Raw genomic sequence first — 23,613 nt, 5'->3', positions numbered from 1 at the left:
TGTCTTCTCCAGGATCCAATGGCTATTCTCAGAGCAATTATCCATTTCAGACTATGCTCCGACACCCGAGGCACCCCTTCTCCAAGTAGGACCGCTGTCCTACCCCAGCTTCCCGGTGACCAGCCACACAGAAGCAATCACAGGGACCAGACACGCCCAGCCGCCAGGACTCAGGGCATTTCCACTGCAGCGCTCGCCCCGGCACCCACACCCCCCTCACCCTGCCTCCGCTTCTTCTGCGGGTCTCAGGGCACCCCTCCCCACCTTCCTGCCGGGACTGCGGCTGCTAGACACGGTCCCCTATGGCTGGCACGTGTCCTGCTTCTCCTAGTGTCCTCACTGCTCACCCACAGGGCCTTCCAGAGAGCAGAGCTCAGCCCATGGCTGGGAATCACGGAGCCAGTGAGCAGGGCTCCCTCTGTGCTGGGAGGACGTTTGCCCCCCTTTCTGGAAGAACCGGGCCAATGCACGAGCACGCGTGTGTGTGCCTTTGGCATTTGCAGAATGACAGTCAGGAAGGCATCAGAAGCAAGAACCAACAAACTTTTCCTTTTATTTCTCTATTTCCTGACCCCATCACTTCACTCCTCCTTTCTTTCGCCTTTTCAACCCATCGCTAGACCAGTGCCCTGTGATTTGGGTCCGGAGCCCAAACAAGGAGGCAAGGGGTCCCAAATGGTTTCCAGGACATGACAAAACTCTTAACTCTTGAACTGGGTACGGACAAATGCTGCGGGGTGGATGTCACTCACACGCTCCGCCGCTGAAACGGATGAAACCTTCTATGGCAAGGAACCCCACAGGACAGCCTCCTCAAGGACACCAAGCCCTGGATGTGGGAGTCACCCCAGGGAACAACCCCCCCACCCCCAGGAGGCTCCTTGCCCTGCTTTCTTCCCCCAACCCTCCCTGGCCCTGCACTCCTTAAAACGCCCAGGGCTCTGTCTTCACGCACACACACAAACACTCACAGGGAAGGACCAACAAGCGGCCTCACTTCATGCCCAGCACCCTGGAGGAGAAGCTGCCGACCCCACCAAAGCCTGGAAAGGGCCTGGCGGACCCCGGGGCTCAGGCCCCGTCTTCCTCATCTCTCACAGCCCCTTCAGACACGGCCAGGGAGGAAGCCGGCTGCCCGAGATCGAGCCGGAGGAAATACTCCGTCATTTGCAACCTGCTGGTCTCGGCGTGGGCCCTGGGACCCCACAGGAACTCGGAGCGGGCAGGGTCGCTGCCGGGCACCTGCCGGTACTCCACGTACCCTTCCTGCACCAAGACATTGGTGAGGAGCTCCCTGGGCTCCCCATAGATGACGTGCTCCTGGCCGGCATACACCCCCATGACCCCCAGCGCTTCCCACACCTCCTCCTCGGGGGCATGGTCGTCCTCCAGGAGGATCACCCCCAGGAGCACCACCAGGAGGCCGGTCTTGGGCATGCCCTGCTCACCGCTCAGCATCCCATCCCAGGTGAGGCCCAGGACGGGGACCAGGATGTAGGAGTGGTCGCCGGGGTCCACTTCCTTCACATCCACGCCAAAGACCAGCTGCATGCACTTGGAGGCTTGGCCCAAGATCACGGGGAAGGCGTCCTGGTCATCCTCGCCGACGATCTCCAGCATCTCTGCCTGGCTGGTCGGCTGCTGGGTGCGATACTTGAGGAGCAGGAAGGCCACCAGGTGGACTGCCTTCCTGTGGAGTGCAGTTTGGAGCAGGGGCTGGGCCACTCCCGGCTCCAGCCCAGGGCCGGGCCCCTCCTCGTTGGATGAGCCGGAGCTATCTTCAGACAGGCTCCAGGGGGTGGCTGCCGCGGCACTGGGGGAGGGGCAGGCACTCGGAGGGCTCTGGGGAGGACTTGGGGACCCAGCGGCAGACCCCTCCTCTGGGGTAGCAAAGAACAGCAGGGCAAAATAAGAGGAGGAAGAGGAGGAGGAAGAGGGGGAGGAAGAGGAGGAGGAGGGGGAGGAACAAGAGGAGAAGAAAGAGGGGAAACTGGAGGAGGAGGACGGGGAGGGGGAGGAGGAGGGGGAGGAGGAGTGAGACAGGGCCTCCTCGTCCTCCTCAGCCCCATACAGCTGTGCATCTACCAGGCGCTGGGCCTCTTTGGGGTCCTGAATGTCTTCCTCAAACTTCCGGAGCTCATTCCTCTCACCCAGAGGCATGATGACTTATGTCTGGCAGCAGGCACCCGGTGTGGGCAGGTGGGGGCGAAGGGACCCAAGGGCCTGGGAGAGAGACGGAGTGTGAGGAGCCTCAGCTGAGGAAGGCACCGTTGGCAGCTCTGACAACGGTGACTCCGGGTCTCCATGTGGGCACTCTCTGGCCTCACAGGGGTCTCGCCCCGTGGGCCGCCTGTCCTCTAAGAAACTCAAGGGGGAGGTCAAGGGCCTCCTCTGCCCTGTGACCTTAGGACTCCTGCCTCACACCAAAGCCTTTGCCTCCCAGTTCCTGAGTCCCCTGGAGGAGGGCAGGACGGGGCACCTCAGGGTGCAGACTGGGAGTGCAGCCCAGGGTCCCCGGGGCAGAAAGGAGGGCTGGGTCTGACTCTGTGAGGTTCCCCACTGCCGGGGACGGGGGGGGGTGGTCCCCACTCTGCGCACTCGGGGGACTCACCTCTGCCCTGGCAGGGCCTGGGCCCCACCCCTCTGCTAGCCTGAAGCAAAAGTCTCAGAACAAGACCACACAGCCCTGAGACCGAACAGAAGGAAGTGAGGGTGTCCACATCTGACCACACCTACCCAGGGCCTCCCAGGTTCCTGGGAAGGGGAGGCCGCTGAGTCCTTGACTCCTGCCGGGGCCCAGGATCCTGCCTCCGCTGACCTGAGCTCAGACCCTCAGACCAAGGCCTTTGCCTCCCTGAGAGCAGGGATCTGGAAGGAAGAAGGGGCTCAGCCAGACTGGCCCCGCCCACAGTTCCCAGGGCCGACAGTAGGGGCAGGCCAGGCTTCTGGGGGGTCCCCTCCTTGTTCTGGCAAGTGGGGTCCACTCTCTTCCCTCGGGGTCCTCACCTGGGACTCCTGTCTGTCACCCAGGTGGGCTTCCTCAGATAACCTGATGCTGTCCTCTCAGAGCATGGTCCTCGGCTCCCTGAGAGCTCCAAAGGGCCCGAAAAGGCACCTTGGGTCCTGTGATTTATAAGTAAATACAGGTTTGCTCTCTGTCCACAGTTCCTGGCTCTCTGCTCTCAAACTCTTGGAATTTCCGAAGTGTGGGGAATGATAAATGTGTCTTTCGTTAATGTCCAGGAGGTGACTTTGGGCAGCACCTTTGGATGGGGGCTGGATGCCAGGAGAACCAGCCAGGGGGTGAGAGGGTGGGAACTCTCAGTCCCCCCACCCACTGACCACAGGAGAGGGCAGAGCGGGGTAGCGAGTGAGTGAGGGAGCCCCCATAAATCCCCAAAGGGACAGGCTCAGAGAGCTTTCAGGTGGGTGACATGGAGATGTGGGGGGAGGGGCGCACTCAGAGGGCATGGAAGCTTCTCCGCACCCCTGCCCTCCCGTGGCCTCCGCAGCGCTCGCGTCTGGCTGTTCCTGAGCTGCATCCGTTTGCAAGCAGCCGGGGGTCTAGTGAGTGAGTTGTGTGCCTGAGTTCTGTGAGCTGCTCCAGCCCGTTCAGGGCACCGGCGGACAGGCTCCTGGGAACCTCTGCTTTAGGGCCTTTTGGTCATAAGCATCCAGAACAACCCAGGGCTGGCCAAGTGACCACTGAATGGTGGGACGCTCTTGTAGGCCTGAGCACCTGCTCTGTGGAATCTGCTGCTGTCTCTGGATAGAGTGTCAGAGCTGCCCTGAATTCCTGGACTCTTTGTGGGCGTACGAGATTCACTGTCGTGGGGAACGCCCCCTCCATCTTGCAGTTGGTACCAAAAGGTAACTACACCACATCCAGGCCCCCACCCACAGAAAGATCACAAAGGGCTGGCAGGGGGGCCCGGCCCCCCTGTCCTGGGGTGGAGAGTCCCTCAATCTCCGAGTAGGTACTCTTTCTTCCTGCCAGGGCCTGCCCTTCCTCCCGGCCCCCAACCTGAGCCAGAAGCCATGTGCCCCTCAGACCAAGACCTCAGCTCCCCGAGGACTCCCCACCTTCCGGCCCATGGGACAAGTGAGCATGCCACTTAGGGCCACCGCTGACTGTTCCTTCCAGGGCTGACACCAGGGCAGAGTTGGACTCTGTGCAGTCCTTTCTTTTCTGAGATGGGGGCGGGGGTAAGGTCAGTCCCCCTCCAGGGTCCTCATATTGCTACCTGGGTGATCTTGGGATCCTCCCTCTGCCGCCTGGATGTTTCCCACAGGCCAAGGGCCTCACATTCCTGAGAGCCCCCAGGCCCAACCATGTGGCAGAGGTGCCACATCCAGCCATCCCTGCTAGGGCCTCCCTGGGCTGAGAACAGGGAAACTGGACTCTATATAAGGTCCCTTCTCTCTTGAAGTCGGGGGAAACGTTCATACCCTCCATCCTCCCAAAGGGTCCTTTTCTTGAGTCCTGGCCGATCTTTGAAGTTTTTTTCTCTGCTGACCAGGTGTGGCTCCCTCTGTTGACCTCAAGTCAGCCCTCTGAACAGAATCTCACCTCCCTGAGAGCGGGAGGGAGTGGGTGCGCCACCTGCAGCCTTCCCTGCTTCTATTCTTTGAGGATGCCAAGAGTGGGAGAGTGGGGCCCACCCTGCCTGCATGGGGAATGCCCTCAGCATCCTCAAGGTGTGCATACTCATTCCCATCAGGGCCTGCAACTCTCTCTTCTGACCCAGAGCATCCTGCAGAGCATGTCCCTCAGAACCTGAAGAAAGGTGTGGGACGGCTCCTCAGGGAGCAGCCCAGGCAAGAGAGGCCTGAAGTCCCGGAGCTGACGGTGCGCTACGTCGGGCTTGGATGCTGAGGGGTCCCCTCTGGGCTGGGATGGGCGAGCCCCTGGCTCCATGCTCAGAGCAAGTACCTCACTTTGACCACCGGCACTTCCCTGCACCTCCCCTGCTCTGGGACCTTAGAGGCTCCTGCCTCAGACCTAGGCCTCAACTCTGACTTCTTGAGGCCCCTGGAGGACAAAAGGAGGGGTCACTTCAGGGTGCAGGCACAGAGCACAGCCTCCGGGGCCCAGTGGGGAAGGAGGGCTGGGGCGGACTCTGTGAGGTCACCACCAGTCCAACTTGGGTGGTCCCCTCCTTGGCCTCTCAGGGGACTGCTATTTCCCCTGGCAGGGCCTGGGCCCCACCCCCACACACTCAGGTCAAAGGGTCACAGCAAGACCACGCAACCCAGAGACTCCACGGAAGGTTAAGGGAGGGGGCCCACATCTGCCCACACCTGACAAAGGTCTCAGGGCTCAGCACGGAACCCCAGGGATGGCCAAGCTCGGGGTTCCATCTGTGCTGGGATGGGCGCTCCTCTCCGTCTATACCCTGACCCCACGAAAGGCCTGGGAAAACTCCCTGTGTTGACCTGAGGCCACCCTCCTGGTGACGAAGCCTCATCTCTGGGAGACATCAGAAGGAAAAGCCAGGAGAAATAACTTGGCTCACCGATTGTCTGTCTCCCCATGGGCGAAAGAAGCGGCACGGTAGGCCTGGGCCCTGAGGATCCTGCTGTGGGAGGCATCCCCTCATTTCTCATCTCCCCCCAACAATCAGGGCCAGACGCAGAACCAGGGCACCTGCCTCCTCTGCTACCTGCGTCCAGACTCTCAGGCCCTGGCCCTCCCCATCCTGAGAGGAGGGATCTGGAAAGCAGGAGGGACTCAGCCTGACAGGCCCCACCCAGGGTTCCCAGGGCCGCCAGGCAGGGGCTGGACAGATTCTTGGGCCATCACTTCCTTGTCCCGAGGGGTGGGTTGGGAGTCCCTCACTCCTCCCTCGAGTGCCCCCGCATTGACTCTCGGCAGGAGCAGGGACTCCTGTGTGTGTCCAAGGTGGGCTTCCCCAGATGACCTGACCCCGACCTCTCCCAGCGTGGTCCTCACCTCCCTGAGAGCTCCGAGAGGAGGGTGAGGGGCCACCCCGTCCTCGGCCACGGCCACGTCTACAGCCCCCACCCTCAGCCCCCGGCAAGATCCCAAAGGGCTGGCAGTAGGGACCGGCCCCTCTGTCCTGGGGTGGGGATGCCCTCAGACCCCCAGGACACTAATCCTCTTTCTTCCTGCCAGGGCCTGCCCTTCTTCCAGGTCCCCAAAGTGAGACAGAAGTCAGGTGCCCCTAGGACAAAGACCTCAGCTCCCTGAGGACTCCCGCCTTCTGGCCCAGGAGACAAGTGAGCACGCATGCCACTTTGGGCCACCGCTGACCGACCCTGCCTGGATCGGGCACGGCCAGAGTCCAGTGCACTGGCTTCTTTGCTGAGATGGGGTGGAGGGGGTACGGCCAGTCCTCCCCCAGGGTCCTCACCCTGACTCCCAACCGAACCTGTGCCCCGCTGCCCCCGACGCCACCCTCCACCCTCACACACACACACACAGGCCCGCTACACCCCAGGCCCGCTCCTTCTCACCACAGGCCCTCAGTCTCTAACAGCCAGATGTGGACCTCAGAACAGGAGGCATGGGCTCCTCCTCCACAGGGGCCTCCTCCCTGGCCTGAACGTACTGCGGCCCAGGTAGTCCTCCCTCTAGTCCTCCCCTTCCATCCTGGCAGGCCCGGGGTCAGCCTGGGCAGCCCTGAAGCCTGCTCCTTCCACCCAGACCCCAGGCTCTGGGAGATGTGGCTGGGAAGTCAGGGCACGCCCTGTGTGATCATCTGGCCCCGGGGCCTCCTGAGGCCTCCCGGGACCGAATCTGTTCGCTGTCCCCAAAACCGCAGTCCTCCTTCTGCTCCTCGCATTTCCGCCCAGCAACACGTGGGCCATTGCCCCCACCCCCACCCCCATGCTTGAGGCAGTGCTCCATCCAAATGGCCATGGGTTCTCGGGTGCCCTGAAGCCAAAGTGGCCGTGCACTGTGTGGGCGCATCCATCCCAGGAGACTGCGGTGGCTGAATCAGGGCCGCGGTCCTGTGGGCTCCCTGGGGACTCCCTTGGGGGTCCTCGCCTCGAGCCCTAGCAGGTCCTAGGCCCCTTCGTCTGCTGTCCCTAGGCCGTCCGCCAACACCAAGGCCCTCCCTGCCCTGAGCCCACCGGGTTAAGTCTGTGGCCAACTCCTGCGGCCACGAAGCCTAGGGCTTCCCGGGGCTGAGAGCGGGGCCTGAGATGGGGCGTCCAGGTCTCTCGGGCCTTCCTTGATCTCCACCACGACTCCCTGGGTGCCTATGCTTTGGCCTGTCTCTACTGCCTATGGATCCGCTCCCGGGCACCGGGTCACCCAGCCTCTGGGAGACCCAGATGGGCAAGTGGGGGACACACAAGCGCACGCACGGACACAAACGGGGTGTCCTGGTCCTCCACTCGGGCCTCTAGGGACTGACTCTGGGCTGGGGTCCAGGGTCTCTCAGTCCTCCCTCTGCAACCTCACCATGAAGCCCAGCAGGACCTGAGCCCTCCCCTCTGCCCACGGGAGGGAGGCCCTGCTCCTTCGGCCAAAGACCCCAGAGTCTCTGAGACCCGGATGCGGAAGTCCGGACTCACCACGTGCTCCTATCCCCCCCCAAAGGACCTTCCCTGACTGACGCTGTGCTGGGGTCCGGGGACCCTCTGTCCTCCCTCTGCATCCTCAGTGAAGAAGCTCATCAGGACCTGGGCCCGCCCCTCTGCCCACTTGAGGGAGGCCCTGCTCCTTCGGCCAAAGACCCCAGAGTCTCTCGGGAGACCCGGGTGCACCAGTCCGGCCGCACTGGCCGCGTGTCCCCATCCCGCCCGGCGGCCGTCCCGGACTCACCCTGGGGCCCGACCTCGCTGAGGTCCCCTCTGGCCTGAGCTCGAGAGTCCCTGGGTCCTGGCCGCGATCGATCCCCACCCCGTCCCCACCTGGACACCCTGGGGCTCCGTGCGCCCCCGCCGCTCCCCGACCTGGCGTCCTTCCCCGCTGACCAAGGTCCTCAGCTCCCTCTCAGCCCCGAGGCGCCTTTCAGCGGACGGCCGCCACCTGGGGCCACCCTCCCCGGGGGGCCCCCAGGGCCTGGCCGCGGCAGGGCCCGAGGGGCTGGACCTGAGCGGGGAAGAGGGGCCCCCACAGTCCTCCGTGTGCCCCCGGAGCCCGCTCCAGGGAGGGCCCGGGCCCGTCCCTCTGGGGACCCGTGTCCTTGGTCCTGGGCCCCGGCGGGAGGGGCTCAGCGGGACGACGCCGTCCCTGCCCGGGGTCTCTCGGGGCTGCCGGCATGGGCCACCTGGCTCCTGGGGGTCCCCCCACTCTGTGCTCCCGCACGGGCGGGCCTACCTGCACGCCTGGCCTGGCCCGACCGAGATCCGGCCTCGCACACACGGAGGTGCTGGCGTCGCTCACGCCTCCGAGGCGGAAGTCGGCGCTCGTCACATCCGGACCCCATAGGAAGGGGTCCCCTAGGGCTCACAGCACGTCGGGCCGACATGGGTTCCGCGCTGGGCTACGTGGGGGCAGGAGACGGGAGCGGGCCGGCCGGGGGTCCCTCGGGCCTCCCTGGGCTCCTCACCTGGACCCCGCCCGGCAAGGTTGGGGCCCCACCCCCGGCACCCCGCTGAGCCCGTGCCTGTGCACCTCACAGATAGGCTCCCACCCTGCCCCCCGCCTTCCCTGACACGGAGGCAGAGACGGGACTCTGGCAGTGTCGCCACCCAGCTTGCCGGTGACCAGCTGCACAGAAGCAATCTCGGGGACCCTCTGGTCACCCTAGCCCCCCGTCCCGGGCCGGGCCGGGGGCATTTGCACTGCAGTGCTCGCCCTGGCACCCACACCCCCCTCGCCCTGCCTCTGCTTCTTCTGCGGGTCTCAGGGCACCCCTCCCCACCTTCCTGCCGGGACGGCGGCTGCTAGACACGGTCCCCTATGGCTGGGACGTGTCCTGCTTCTCCTAGTGTCCTCACTGCTCACCCACAGGGCCTTCCAGAGAGCAGAGCTCAGCCCATGTCTGGGAATCAAGGAGCCAGTGAGCAGGGCTCCCTCTGTGCTGGGAGGACGTTTCCCCCCCTTTCTGGAAGAACCGGGCCAATGAACGAGCACGCGTGTGTGTGTGCGCTTGCGTTTCGCATTTGCACAATGATGGCCGGGAAGGCCTCAGAAGCAAGAACCAACAAACTTTTATTTCTGCAGCTTCTGATCCCCGTCCCCTGCTTGTTCCATTCGTTTGCCTTTCCAACACATCCCTAGGCCAATTCCCTGTGATTACGGTCCAGAGGCCAAACAAGTAGGCAAGGTGTCCAGGCTGGTGTCCAGGACATGACAAAACTCTTTTTTTCTTAAAGGTATTTATTTTTTATTTTTTTTGTGAAAGAGCACACACAGAGGGAGAGACAAGCAGAGTCTCCACTGAGCAGGGAGCCCAGTGTGGGGTTCGAACCCAGGATCCTGAGATCATGACCTGAGCCGATGGCACATGCTTAACCAACAGAGGACCCAGGCGCCCCCAGAACATGATAAAACTCTTTAACTCTTCAACTGGGTACGGACAAATGCTGCGGGGTGGATGTCACTCACACGCTCCGCCGCTGAAACAGATGAAACCTTCTATGGCAAGGAACCCCACAGGACAGCTTCCTCAAGGACACCAAGCTCTGGATGTGGGGGTCATCCTAGGGAACAAGAACCCCCACCCTCAGGAGGCTCCTTGCCCTACTTTCTTGCCCCAACACTCCCTGCCCCTGCACTCCTTAAAACGCCCAGAGCTCTGTCTTCACGCACACACACAAAAACAAAAAGGGAATGACCAACAAGTGGCCTCACTTCATGCCCAGCACTCTGTAGGAGAAGCTGCTGACCCCAACAAAGCCTGGAAAGGGCCTGGTGGACCCTGAGGCTCAGGCCCCCTCTTCCTCATCTCTCACAGCCCCTTCAGACACGGCCAGGGAGGAAGCCGGCTGCCCGAGATTGAGCCGGAGGAAATACGCCAGCATTTGCAACTTGCTGGTTTCGGCGTGGGCCCTGGGACCCCACAGGAACTCGTAGCGGGCAGGATCGCTGCCGGGCACCTGCCGGTACTCCACGTACCCTTCCTGCACCCAGACATTGGTGAGGAGCTCCCTGGGCTCCCCATAGATGACGTGCTCCTGGCCGGCATACACCCCCATGACCTCCAGCTCTTCCCACACCTCTTCCTCAGGGGCATGGTCGTTCTGCAGGAGGATCAGCCCCAGGACCACCACTAGGAGGCTGGTCTTGGGCATGCCTTGCCCACCACTCAGCATCCCATCCCAGGTGAGGCCCAGGACGGGGACCAGGATGTAGGAGTGGTCGCCGGGGTCCACTTCCTTCACATCCACACCAAAGACCAGCTGCATGCACTTGGAGGCTTGGCCCAAGAGCACAGGGAAGGCATCCTGGTTATCCTCGCCGACGATCTCCAGCATCTCTGCCTGGCTGGTCGGCTGCTGGGTGCGATACTTGAGGAGAAGGAAGGCCACCAGGTGGACTGCCTTCATGTGGAGTGTACTTTGCAGCAGGGGCTGGGCCACTCCTAACTCCAGCCCGGGGCCGGGCTCCTCCTGGATGGATGAGCTGGAGCTATATTCAGAGGGGCTCCAGGGAGTGGCTGCCCCGGCACTGGGGGAGGGGCGGGCACTCACAGAGCTCTGGGGAGGACTCTGGAACCCAGCAGCAGACCCCTCCTCCGAGGGGAACAGAAACAGGGCAGAGCAGGGGACAGATGGGGTAGTGGACCAGGAGGAGGCAGAGGTGGAGAAGGAGGAGGGGGCGCATGGGACCTCCTCCTCCCCAGCCCCCGACAGCTGTGCCTCCACCAGGCCCTGGGCCGGGCCTGGGTCTTCCTCCAGCTCCCAGAGCTCACCCCTCTGACCCAGGGGCATGGCGTTTGTGTCGGGCTGAACCTGAAGAAAGATATGGGACGGCTCCTCAGGGAGCAGCCCAGGCAGCAGAGGCCTGAAGTCCCGGAGCTGACAGTGCGCTGCGTCGGGCTTGGGTGCTGAGGGGTCCCCTCTGGGCTGTGATGGGCGAGTCCCTGGCTCCATGCTCAGAGCAAGTACCTCACCTTGACCACCAGCACTCCCCTGCACCTCCCCTGTTCTGGGACCTTAGAGGCTCCTGCCTCAGACCTAGGCCTCAACTCTGACTTCTTGAGGCCCCTGGAGGACAAAAGGAGGAGTCACTTCAGGGTGCAGGCACAGAGCACGGCCTCCGGGCCCCATTGGGGCAGGAGGGCTGGGGCGGACTCTGTGAGGTCCCCACCAGTCCAAGCTGGGCGGTCGCTTCCATGGCCTCTCAGGGGACTGCTATTTCCCCTGGCAGGGCCTGGGCCCCACCCCGCAGCCTGAGGCCAAAGGGTCACAGCAAGACCACGCAGCCCCGAGACTCCACGGAAGGTAAGCGAGGGGGCCCACATCTGCCCACGCCTGCCAAAGCTCTAAGGGCTCGTCACGGAAACCCAGGGATGCCCAAGCTCGGGGTTCCATCTGTGCCTGGATGGGCGCTCCTCTCTGTCTATACCTTTACCCCACGGAAGGCCTGGGAAAACTCTCTGTGTTAACCTGAGGCCACTCTCCTGGTGCCAAGGCCTCATCTCTGATAGACATCAGAAGGAAAAGTCAGGAGAAATAACTTGGCTCACCAATCGCCCATCTCCCCATGGCTGACAGACGCGGCAGGGTAGGCCTGGGCCCTGAGGATCCTGCTGTGGGAGGCATCCCCTCATTTCTCATCTCCCCCCAACAATCAGGGCCACACCCAGAGCCAGGGCACCTGCCTCCTCTGCTACCTGAGTCCAGACCCTCAGGCCCTGGCCCTCCCCATCCTCAGAGGAAGGATCTGGACAGGAGGAGGGACTCAGCCTGACAGGCCCCGCCCAGCGTTCCCAGGGAGGCCAGATAGGGGCTGGACAGATTTCTGGGCCACCACTTCCTTGTCCCGAGGGGTGGGTTGGGAGTCCCTCACTCCTCCCTCGGGTGCCCCCACATTGACTCTTGGCAGGAGCAGGGACTCTTGTGTGTGTCCAAGGAGGGCTTCCGCAGATGACCTGACCCCGAACTCTCCCAGCGTGGTCCTCACCTCCCTGAGAGCTCCGAGAGGAGGGTGAGGGGCCACCCCGTCCTCGTCCACGGCCACGTCTACAGCCCCCACCCTCAGCCCCCGGCAAGATCCCAAAGGGCTGGCAGTAGGGACCGGCCCCTCTGTCCTGGGGTGCGGATGCCCTCAGACCCCCAGGACACTAATCCTCTTTCTTCCTGCCAGGGCCTGCCCTTCTTTCAGGTCCCCAAAGTGAGACAGAAGCCATGTGCCCCACAGACCAAGACCTCAGTTCCCTGAGGACTCCCACCTTCTGGCCCATGAGACAAGTGAGCACGCATGCCACTTTGGGCCACCGCTGACCGACCCTGCCTGGATCGGGCACGGCCAGAGTCCAGTACACTGGCTTCTTTGCTGTTATGGGGTGGAGGGGGTACGGCCAGTCCTCCCCCAGTGCCTTCACCCTCACTCCCAACCGGACCTGTGCCCCGCTGCCTCCGACCCCACCCTGCACCCTCACACACACACACACAGGGCCGCTACACCCCAGGCCCACTCCTTCTCACCACAGGCCCTCAGTCTCTAACAGCCAGATGTGGACCTCAGGACAGGAGGCATGGGCTCCTCCTCCACAGGGGCCTCCTCCCTGGCCTGAACGTACTGCGGCCCAGGCAGTCCTCCCTCTAGTCCTCCCCTTCCATCCTGGCAGGCCCGGGGTCAGCCTGGGCAGCCCTGAAGCCTGCTCCTTCCACCCAGACCCCAGGCTCTGGGAGATGTGGCTGGGAAGTCAGGTTACGCCCTGTGTGATCATCTGGCCCCGGGGCCTCCCGGGACCGAATCTGTTCGCTGTCCCCATAACTGCATTCCTCCTTCTGGTCCTCGCATTTCCGCCCAGCAACACGTGGGCCATTGCCCCCACCCCCACCCCCATGCTTGAGGCAGTGCTCCATCCAAATGGCCATGGGTTCTCGGATGTCCTGAAGCCAAAGTGGCCGTGCACTGTGTGGGCGCATCCATCCCAGGAGACTGCGGTGGCTGAATCAGGGCCGCGGTCCTGTGGGCTCCCTGGGGACTCCCTTGGGGGTCCTCGCCTCGAGCCCTAGCAGGTCCTAGGCCCCTTCGTCTGCTGTCCCTAGGCCGCCCGACAACACCAAGGCCCTCCCTGCCCTGAGCCCACCGGGTTACGTCTGTGGCCAACTCCTGCGGCCACGAAGCCTAGGGCTTCCCGGGGCTGAGAGCGGGGCCTGGGATGGGGAGTCCAGGTCTCTCGGGCCTTCCTTGATTTCCACCACGACTCCCTGGGTGCCTATGCCTTCGCCTGTCTCTACTGCCTACGAATCCGCTCCCGGGCACCGGGGCATCCAGCCTCTGGGAGACCCAGATGGGCAAGTGGGGGACACACAAACGCACGCACGGACACAAACGGGGTGTCCCCGTCCTCCACTCGGGCCTCTAGGGACTGACTCTGGGCTGGGGTCCAGGGTCTCGCAGTCCTCCCTCGGCAACTTCAGGGTGAAGCCCAGCAGGACCTGGGCCCGCCCCTCTGCCACCCTGAGGGAGGCCCTGCTCCTTTGATCCGTCAAGACCCCAGGTTCTCGGGAGTCCCAGATGCAGAAGTCCGGCCAAACTGGCCACGTGTCCCCATCCCGCCCAGGGGGGGGCCTCCCTAGACTGACGTCATGGGTGGACTTCTAGGGGGCTCCCCTCTGTCCTTCCTCAGAGTTTATCCCTGGCCTCCCCACGCCCCCCCTCCCACCCCCGCCACTGGGTCGCCAGGTCCCTCCCCTCTGCCCACCTGAGCATCTGCTTCTTTCATCAGGCCCTCGCCTCAGTCTCTCAGAGACCCGAATGCGCATGTCCGGACTCACCACGTGCTCCCATCCCCCCCCCCCCAGCCCTGCCACGAAACTTCCCTGACGGACATTGTGCCGGGGTCCAGGGTCCCTCAGTCGTCCCTCTGCATCCTCACCATAAAGCCCAGTAGGGCCGGGGCCCACCCAACTGCCCACCAGAGGGAGGCCCTGCTCCTTCTGCCAAGGCCCCCAGAGTCTGTGAGACCCGGATGCGGAAGTCCGGACTCACCACGTGCTCGATCCCCTCCCCCACGTACTTTCCCTGACTGACGCTGTGCTGGGGTCCGGGGACCCTCAGTCCTCCCTCTGCACCCTCAGCCTGAAGCCCAGCAGGACCTGGGCCCACCCCTCTGCCCACCAGAGGGAGGCCCTGCTCCTTCGGCCAAAGACCCCAGAGTCTCTCGGGAGACCCGGGTGCACCAGTCCGGCCGCACTGGCCGCGTGTCCCCATCCCGCCCGGCGGCCGTCCCGGACTCACCCTGGGGCCCGACCTCGCTGAGGTCCCCTCTGGCCTGAGCTCGAGAGTCCCTGGGTCCTGGCCGCGATCGATCCCCACCCCGTCCCCACCTGGACACCCTGGGGCTCCGTGCGCCCCCGCCGCTCCCCGACCTGGCGTCCTTCCCCGCTGACCAAGGTCCTCAGCTCCCTCTCAGCCCCGAGGCGCCTTTCAGCGGACGGCCGCCACCTGGGGCCACCCTCCCCGGGGGGCCCCCAGGGCCTGGCCGCGGCAGGGCCCGAGGGGCTGGACCTGAGCGGGGAAGAGGGGCCCCCACAGTCCTCCGTGTGCCCCCGGAGCCCGCTCCAGGGAGGGCCCGGGCCCGTCCCTCTGGGGACCCGTGTCCTTGGTCCTGGGCCCCGGCGGGAGGGGCTCAGCGGGACGACGCCGTCCCTGCCCGGGGTCTCTCGGGGCTGCCGGCATGGGCCACCTGGCTCCTGGGGGTCCCCCCACTCTGTGCTCCCGCACGGGCGGGCCTACCTGCACGCCTGGCCTGGCCCGACCGAGATCCGGCCTCGCACACACGGAGGTGCTGGCGTCGCTCACGCCTCCGAGGCGGAAGTCGGCGCTCGTCACATCCGGACCCCATAGGAAGGGGTCCCCTAGGGCTCACAGCACGTCGGGCCGACATGGGTTCCGCGCTGGGCTACGTGGGGGCAGGAGACGGGAGCGGGCCGCCCGGGGGTCCCTCGGGCCTCCCTGGGCTCCTCACCTGGACTCTGGCAGGATGGAGCCCCCGCACTCGGCAGCCCTGAGTCTGTGCCCCTTAGACCAAGGCTCTCAGGCTCCGACATCCTTGAGCACTTGACGGATGGTTTGCGGGGCTTGTGCCTCACCTGCTCACAGGGCCCGGGGTCTCTCAGGGCCGCTGGCAGGGACACAGCAGGGTTCGGTGGCCCCCAGTGTTCTGGGACATGTGACTTCTCTATCCTCACCCAGGAGGCCCTCCTCTACCCTTGTGTGACACACACAGTCATGGGACAGATGCCTGGTATGAAGCTCTAGTGCCCTTGACCGTGGGGCAGGGTCAGAGGAGAAGCTCTCCTTCCCAAGGGGTCCCTTGGCCAGCAGCCAGACTTCAGAAACATTCTGTTAAAGATTTAGTTTACTGAAGAGGCTGAGCCCCTGTAGGAGGTTTGGGGTTAGGTCCTACGTTTTTAGGGTTATCCACTATTGCAGGGTCTGCTGCAGGGAGGTGTCCTTTGTCGTGCGCCATCATCGTTAGAAACACGCTGTCCATCTCTACCTAGTGTGTGTACGACCTAGGTTTATATATGACGTGTGTACATGATATGTGCTTAGGTACACGCACATGTACGTATCACATAGGTATGGACATCGACAGGTAAATATGCATTTATGTCCTGGTTATAGATGCATTTTTATAGGTATGTATTTATACATGAGTAGACTGTGTATATACTTCCTTTAGGAAACACTAACTGCTCATAGTATATGGCATTTGGTTTTGATACTCACTATGCTATTTCCGGTCTAGTCTTTCTATCCTCTTCCAATAATTTTTTGAAAGGGCCATCCTCACCTAGTAAGCTGATCTGAGATAGCTAAAGCACAGAATCCAGAACCATCTGTCTCCATCAATGCCATGTTCTCTGCTGTCCTGATACTTCCCCAAGGCTACTGGCATGTGTCCTCTGAGGTCGTGCGTCAGATCTGTGCAAGGAAGTAGGGGCAGAAGTTGAAAATCATTCCCAGTACCCATGTTTTCAGCTGCATCCAGGCAGCCTACCTTCCCTCCCCACATCCCTGCTGCTCCCCACGTCCCCGCCCCAGACACAAGAACCTGCTCAGCATTCTTAAGTGTCCCCCCAGGGCTTTCTCCTGTTTTGTTGTTCAAGTATTGCTGTTCATACTGTGTGTCTTTTAAAAGACTTTACATGTTTTAGAACACATTTAGGTGCACAGAAACAGAGAGGAATGTACACAGATTTCCCACTTATCAACTGCCACACACCTACATAGACTCCCATAATATCAACATCCCCCGCCAGAGTGGTACAGTGGTCATAACTGATGAAGGTCCGTGGACTCATCATAATCACCCAATGCCCATAGTACCCACTAATGTTCACACCCGGTATTTGTTTTCTATGGGTTTGCACTAAAGCAGGATGACACGTATCCGTCAGGACAGTATCAGATATTTTCACGACTCTGTCGATTCCTTCCTCCCCACACAGCCCTGGGCAAGCAGGGATCCTTTTACTGTCTCCATAAGTTTCCCTTTATAGAATGTCATTGAGTTGGAAACATACAAAATGGAGCCTTTCCACACTGACCATTTCTCTTCGTAATACGCATTTCCGTTTTCTCCAGTTCTTTTCATGGCTTGATAGCTCATTTCTTTTGAGTGCCCCCTAATATTCCATTATCTGGATGTCCTAGAGTTTATCCATTAACCAACTGAAAGACATCTTGATTGCATCTATGTTTAGGAAATTATGAGAAAAGCAGATATAAACATCAATGCGAAGGTTCTTGCGAGGACAGAAGTTTTCAACTTCTTTGGGTAAATACCCATATGGCTCCTGGATCATATGATAGAATACGTCTACATATGTAAGAAACAGCATCATTATCTTAAAACTGGTTGAACAATTTTGCATACCCACCAACTGAGAATGAGAATTTCTGCTGCTCCACATCACCCCCAATATTTGCTTTGTCACAAGAGGAGTGACTGTTGGCGAAGGTTGATAGTGGGAGAGTATATGAATAAGTGAGCCAGTTGATGCATGAGAATACATGACAGGATAATCGGCACAGATATATATGTAATCTCCACGTATACACCGTTGTAGTGCAACACTATACACGATGGGAGACCTTGCCTCCTTCTGTGGGCTCTGGACCGAAATCACAGGGCATTGGCCTAGGGATGGGTTGGAAAGGAGAAAGAACAGAGCAGGCAAAGGACGGGGGTCAGGAACTGGAGAAATAACAGATTGTTGGTTCTTGCTTCTGATGCCTTCCCGGGCATCACTGTACAAATGCCAAAGGCAAATGCCGGCGCGAGTGCCCTGAGCTCGAGACACCTGCTCGTGCATTGGCCCGGTTCTTCCAGAAAGGGGGGCAAACGTCCTCCCAGCACAGAGGGAGCCCTGCACACTGGCTCCTTGATTCCCACACATGGGCTGAGCTCTGCTCTCTGGAAGGCCCTGTGGGTGAGCAGTGAGGACACTAGGAGAAGCAGGACTCGTCCCAGCCATAGGGGACCGTGTCTAGCAGCCGCAGTCCCGGCAGGAAGGTGGGGAGGGGTGCCCTGAGACCCGCAGAAGAAGCGGAGGCAGGGTGAGGGGGGGTGTGGGTGCCGGGGCGAGCACTGCAGTGCAAATGCCCCCGGCCCGGCCCGGGACGGGGGGCTAGGGTGACCAGAGGGTCCCCGAGATTGCTTCTGTGCAGCTGGTCACCGGCAAGCTGGGTGGCGACACTGCCAGAGTCCCGTCTCTGCCTCCGTGTCAGGGAAGGCGGGGGGCAGGGTGCGAGCCTGTGTGTGAGGTGCACAGGCACGGGCTCAGCGGGGTGCCGGGGGCGGGGCCCCAACCTTGCCGGGCGGGGTCCAGGTGAGGAGCCCAGGGAGGCCCGAGGGACCCCCGGCCGGCCCGCTCCCGTCTCCTGCCCCCACGTAGCCCAGCGCGGAACCCATGTCGGCCCGACGTGCTGTGAGCCCTAGGGGACCCCTTCCTATGGGGTCCGGATGTGACGAGCGCCGACTTCCGCCTCGGAGGCGTGAGCGACGCCAGCACCTCCGTGTGTGCGAGGCCGGATCTCGGTCGGGCCAGGCCAGGCGTGCAGGTAGGCCCGCCCGTGCGGGAGCACAGAGTGGGGGGACCCCCAGGAGCCAGGTGGCCCATGCCGGCAGCCCCGAGAGACCCCGGGCAGGGACGGCGTCGTCCCGCTGAGCCCCTCCCGCCGGGGCCCAGGACCAAGGACACGGGTCCCCAGAGGGACGGGCCCGGGCCCTCCCTGGAGCGGGCTCCGGGGGCACACGGAGGACTGTGGGGGCCCCTCTTCCCCGCTCAGGTCCAGCCCCTCGGGCCCTGCCGCGGCCAGGCCCTGGGGGCCCCCCGGGGAGGGTGGCCCCAGGTGGCGGCCGTCCGCTGAAAGGCGCCTCGGGGCTGAGAGGGAGCTGAGGACCTTGGTCAGCGGGGAAGGACGCCAGGTCGGGGAGCGGCGGGGGGCGCACGGAGCCCCAGGGTGTCCAGGTGGGGACGGGGTGGGGATCGATCGCGGCCAGGACCCAGGGACTCTCGAGCTCAGGCCAGAGGGGACCTCAGCGAGGTCGGGCCCCAGGGTGAGTCCGGGACGGCCGCCGGGCGGGATGGGGACACGCGGCCAGTGCGGCCGGACTGGTGCACCCGGGTCTCCCGAGAGACTCTGGGGTCTTTGGCGGGGCCCAGGTCCTGCTGGGCTTCAGGCTGAGGATGCAGAGGGAGGGCAGAGGGTCCCCGGACCCCAGCACAGCGTCAGTCAGGGAAGGTCCTTGGGGGAGGGGATCGAGCACGTGGTGAGTCCGGACTTCCGCATCCGGGTCTCAGAGACTCTGGGGTCTTTGGCCGAAGGAGCAGGGACTCTCTGGTGGGCAGAGGGGCGGGCCCCGACCCTACTGGGCTTTATGGTGAGGATGCAGAGGGAGGACTGAGGGACCCTGGACCCCGGCACAGCCTCAGTCAGGGAAGGTCCGTGGGGGAGGGGATCGAGCACGTGGTGAGTCCGGACTTCCGCATCCGGGTCTCACAGACACTACGGTCCTTGGCAGAAGTAGCAGGACCTCCCTCCGGTGGGCAGAGGGGAGGGCTCAGGTCCTGCTGGGCTTCATGGTGAGGTTGCAGAGGGACGACTGAGGAACCGTCGACCCCAGCACAGCGTCAGTCAGGGAAGGTCCATTGAGGGGGAGGGGGATCATCGAGCACGTGGTGAGTCCGGACTTCCGCATCCGGGTCTCAGAGACACTGGGGGCCTTGGCAGAAGGAGCAGGGACTCTCTGGTGGGCAGATGGGTGGGCCCCGGCCCTACTGGGCTTTATGGTGGGGATGCAGAGGGACGACTGTGGGACCCTGAACCCCGGCACAATGTCAGTCACGGCAGTTCCGTGGCGGGGCGGGGGGGGGGGGGATGGGAACACGTGGTGAGTCCGGACATGCGCATCCGGGTCTCTGAGAGACTGAGGCGAGGGCCTGATGAAAGAAGCAGATGCTCAGGTGGGCAGAGGGGAGGGCCCTGGTGACCCAGTGGTGGGGGTGGGAGGGGGGGCGTGGGGAGGCCAGGGATAAACCCTGAGGAAGGACAGAGGGGAGCCCCCTAGAAGCCCACCCATGACGTCAGTCTAGGGAGGCCCCCCCCCCCTGGGCAGGATGGGGACACGTGGCCAGTGCGGCCGGACTTCTGCATCTGGGAGTCCCGAGAACCTGCGGTCTTGACGGATCAAAGGAGTAGGGCCTCCCTCAGGGGGGCAGAGGGGCGGGCCCAGGTCCTGTTGGGCTTCACCCTGAAGTTGCCGAGGGAGGACTGAGAGACCCTGGACCCCAGCCCAGAGTCAGTCCCTAGAGGCCCGAGTGGAGGACGGGGACACCCCGTTTGTGTCCGTGCGTGCGTTTGTGTGTCCCCCACTTGCCCATCTGGGTCTCCCAGAGGCTGGATGCCCCGGTGCCCGGGAGCGGATCCGTAGGCAGTAGAGACAGGCAAAGGCATAGGCACCCAGGGAGTCGTGGTGGAGATCAAGGAAGGCCCGAGAGACCTGGACGCCCCATCTCAGGCCCCGCTCTCAGCCCCGGGAAGCCCTAGGCTTCGTGGCCGCAGGAGTTGGCCACAGACTTAACCCGGTGGGCTCAGGGCAGGAAGGGCCTTGGTGTTGGCGGACGGCCTAGGGACAGCAGACGAAGGGGCCTAGGACCTGCTAGGGCTCGAGGCGAGGACCCCCAAGGGAGTCCCCAGGGAGCCCACAGGACCGCGGCCCTGATTCAGCCACCGCAGTCTCCTGGGATGGATGCGCCCACACAGTGCACGGCCACTTTGGCTTCAGGGCACCCGAGAACCCATGGCCATTTGGATGGAGCACTGCCTCAAGCATGGGGGTGGGGGTGGGGGCAATGGCCAACGTGTTGCTGGGCAGAAATGCGAGGACCAGAAGGAGGACTGCGGTTTTGGGGACAGCGAACAGATTCGGTCCCGGGAGGCCTCAGGAGGCCCCGGGGCCAGATGATCCCACAGGGCGTGCCCTGACTTCCCAGCCACATCTCCCAGAGCCTGGGGTCTGGGTGGAAGGAGCAGGCTTCAGGGCTGCCCAGGCTGACCCCGGGCCTGCCAGGATGGAAGGGGAGGACTAGAGGGAGGACTACCTGGGCCGCAGTACGTTCAGGCCAGGGAGGAGGCCCCTGTGGAGGAGGAGCCCATGCCTCCTGTCCTGAGGTCCAAATCTGGCTGTTAGAGACTGAGGGCCTGTGGTGAGAAGGAGCGGGCCTGGGGTGTAGCGGGCCTGTGTGTGTGTGTGTGACGGTGGAGGGTGGGGTCGGAGGGAGCGGGGCACAGGTCCGGTTCGGAGTCAGGGTGAAGACACTGGGGAAGGACTGGCCGTACCCCCTCCACCCCATAACAGCAAAGAAGCCAGTGCACTGGACTCTGGCCGTGCCCGATCCAGGCAGGGTCGGTCAGCGGTGGCCCAAATTGGCATGCGTGCTCACTTGTCTCATGGGCCAGAAGGTGGGAGTCCTCAGGGAGCTGAGGTCTTGGTGTGTGGGGCACATGAATTCTGTCTCACTTTGGGGACCTGGAAGAAGGGCAGGCCCTGGCAGGAAGAAAGATTAGAGTCCTGGGGGTCTAGGGCATTCCCACCGCAGGACAGAGGGGTCGGTCCCTACTGCCAGCCCTTTGGGATCTTGCCGGGGGCTGAGGGTGGGGGCTGTAGACGTGGCCGTGGACGAGGACGGGGTGGCCCCTCACCCTCCTCTCAGAGCTCTCAGGGAGGTGAGGACCACGCTAGGAGAGGTCGGGGTCAGGTCATCTGGGGAAGCCCACCTTGGAGACACACAGGAGTCCCTGCTCCTGCCGAGAGTCAATGCGGGGGCACCCGAGGGAGGAGTGAGGGACTCCCAACCCACCCCTCGGGACAAGGAAGTGATGGCCCAGGAATCTGTCCAGCCCCTGTCTGGCGGCCCTGGGAACCCTGGGCGGGGCGTGCCAGGTTGAGTCCCTCCTCCTGTCCAGATCCTTCCTCTGAAGATGGGGAGGGCCAGGGCCTGAGGGTCTGAACTCAGGTAGCAGAGGAGGCAGGTGCCCTGGCTCTGGGTGTGGCCCTGATTGTTGGGGGGAGATGAGAAATGAGGGGATGCCTCCCACAGCAGGATCCTCAGGGACCAGGCCTACCCTGCCGCTTCTGTCGGCCACGGGGAGACAGACAATCGGAGAGCCAAGTTATTTCTCCTGGCTTTTCCTTCTGATGTCTCCCAGACATGAGGCATCGGCACCAGGAGAGTGGCCTCAGGTTAACACAGGGAGTTCTCCCAGGCCTTCCGTGGGGTCAAGGTATAGACGGAGAGGTGCGCCCATCCAGGCACAGATGGAACCCCGAGCTTGGCCATCCCTGGGGTTCCGTGCTGAGCCCTTAGAGCTTTGTCAGGCGTGGGCAGATGTGGGCCCCCTTGCTTACCTTCCGTGGAGCCTCAGGGCTGCGGGGTCTTGCTGTGACCCTTTGGCCTCAGGCTGCGGGGTGGGGCCCAGGTCCTGCCAGGGGAAAGAGCAGTCCCCTGAGAGGCCAAGGAGGGGACCGCCCAGCTTGGACTGGTGGGGACCTCACAGAGTCCGCCCCAGCCCTCCTTCCCCACTGGGGCCCGGAGGCCGTGCTCTGTGCCTGCACCCTGAAGTGACTCCTCCTTTTGTCCGCCACGGGCTTCAGGCAGTCAGAGTTGAGGCCTAGGTCTGAGGCAGGAGCCTCTAAATTCCCAGAGTAGGCGCGGTGGAGGGGACTGCCGGTGGTCAAAGTGAGGTACTTGCTCTGAGCATGGAGCCAGGGGCTCGCCCATCCCAGCCCAGAGGGGACCCGTCAGCACCCAAGCCCGACGCAGCGTACTGTCAGCTCCGGGACTACAGGCCACTGCTGCCTGGGCTGCACCCTGAGGAGCCGTCCCATATCTTTCTTCAGGTTCAGCCCAACACAAACGCCATGCCCCTGGGTCAGAGGGGTGAGCTCTGGGAGCTGGAGGAAGACCCAGGCCCGGCCCAGGGCCTGGTGGAGGTACAGCTGTCCGGGGCTGGGGAGGAGGAGGCCCCATGCGCCCCCTCCTCCTCCTCCACCTCTGCCTCCTCCCAGTCCACTGCCCCATCTGTCTCCTGCTCTGCCCTGTTTCTGGTCCCCTCGGGGGAGGGGTCTGCTGCTGGGTTCCAGAGTCCTCCCCAGAGCTCTGTAAGTGCCCGCCCCTCCCCCAGTGCCGGGGCAGCCACTCCCTGGAGCCTGTCTGAAGATAGCTCCCCCTCATCCAACGAGGAAGAGCCCGGCCCTGGGCTAGAGCCCGGAGTGGCCCAGCCCCTGGTGCAAACTACACTCCACTTGAAGGCAGTCCACCTGGTGGCCTTCCTGCTCCTCAAGTATCGCACCCAGCAGCCGACCAGCCAGGCAGAGATGCTGGAGATCGTCGGCGAGGATGACCAGGACGCCTACCCCGTTCTCTTCGGCCAAGCCTCCAAGTGCATGCAGCTGGTCTTTGGCGTGGATGTGAAGGAAGTGGACCCCGGCGACCACTCCTACATCCTGGTCCCCGTCCTGGGCCTCACCTGGGATGGGATGCTGAGCGGTGGGCAGGGCTTGCCCAAGACCAGCCTCCTAGTGCTGGTCCTGGCGCTGATCCTCCTGGAGGACGACCATGCCCTTGAGGAGGAGGTGTGGGAAGAGCTGGGGGCCATGGGGGTGTATGCCGGCCAGGAGCACATCATCTATGGGGAGCCCAGGGAGCTCCTCACCAATGTCTGGGTGCAGGAAGGGTACGTGGAGTACCGGCAGGTGCCCGGCAGCGACCCTGCCCGCTACGAGTTCCTGTGGGGTCCCAGGGCCCACGCCGAGACCAGCAGGTTGCAAATGACGGAGTATTTCCTCCAGCTCGATGTCGAGGAGCCGGCTTCCTCCCTGGCCGTGTCTGAAGGGGCTGTGAGAGATGAGGAAGACGGGGCCTGAGCCCCGGGGTCCGCCAGGCCCTTTCCAGGCTTTGGTGGGGTCGGCAGCTTCTCCTCCAGGGTGCTGGGCATGAAGT

General features: G+C 63.2%; 3 protein-coding genes across 3 annotated transcripts; 1 reads left to right on the top strand and 2 right to left on the bottom strand.

The window, feature by feature from the left end:
• Positions 1–1,071: 1,071 nt before the first annotated feature.
• Positions 1,072–2,160, bottom strand: LOC123842053 (melanoma-associated antigen 8-like). Its single transcript, XM_064573640.1, has one exon. It carries the CDS (start codon positions 2,158–2,160, stop codon positions 1,072–1,074), a length of 1,089 nt encoding a protein of 362 aa, XP_064429710.1.
• Positions 2,161–9,846: 7,686 nt separating this feature from the next.
• LOC135361886 (melanoma-associated antigen 9-like) lies at positions 9,847–10,851 on the bottom strand. Its single transcript, XM_064573638.1, has one exon. The coding sequence runs from the start codon at positions 10,849–10,851 to the stop codon at positions 9,847–9,849; it is 1,005 nt and encodes a 334-aa protein (XP_064429708.1).
• Positions 10,852–22,370: 11,519 nt separating this feature from the next.
• Positions 22,371–23,537, top strand: LOC135361885 (melanoma-associated antigen 9-like). The gene has a single exon (XM_064573637.1). It carries the CDS (start codon positions 22,371–22,373, stop codon positions 23,535–23,537), a length of 1,167 nt encoding a protein of 388 aa, XP_064429707.1.
• Positions 23,538–23,613: the final 76 nt, after the last annotated feature.

The sequence above is a fragment of the Mirounga angustirostris genome, unplaced genomic scaffold (assembly GCF_029215605.1).
Source record: "Mirounga angustirostris isolate CCGP_5_RB_7025 unplaced genomic scaffold, mMirAng1.0.hap1 SCAF_11, whole genome shotgun sequence".
NCBI classification, from domain to species: domain Eukaryota; kingdom Metazoa; phylum Chordata; class Mammalia; order Carnivora; family Phocidae; genus Mirounga; species Mirounga angustirostris.
This window is presented reverse-complemented; position numbering and strand designations above follow the sequence as displayed.

Excerpts from the sequence above, each read along its gene's own strand:
- LOC123842053 (XM_064573640.1), bottom strand. The coding sequence starts at position 2,160 with ATGCCTCTGGGTGAGAGGAATGAGCTCCGGAAGTTTGAGGAAGACATT.
- LOC135361886 (XM_064573638.1), bottom strand. The coding sequence starts at position 10,851 with ATGCCCCTGGGTCAGAGGGGTGAGCTCTGGGAGCTGGAGGAAGACCCA.
- LOC135361885 (XM_064573637.1), top strand. The coding sequence starts at position 22,371 with ATGGAGCCAGGGGCTCGCCCATCCCAGCCCAGAGGGGACCCGTCAGCA.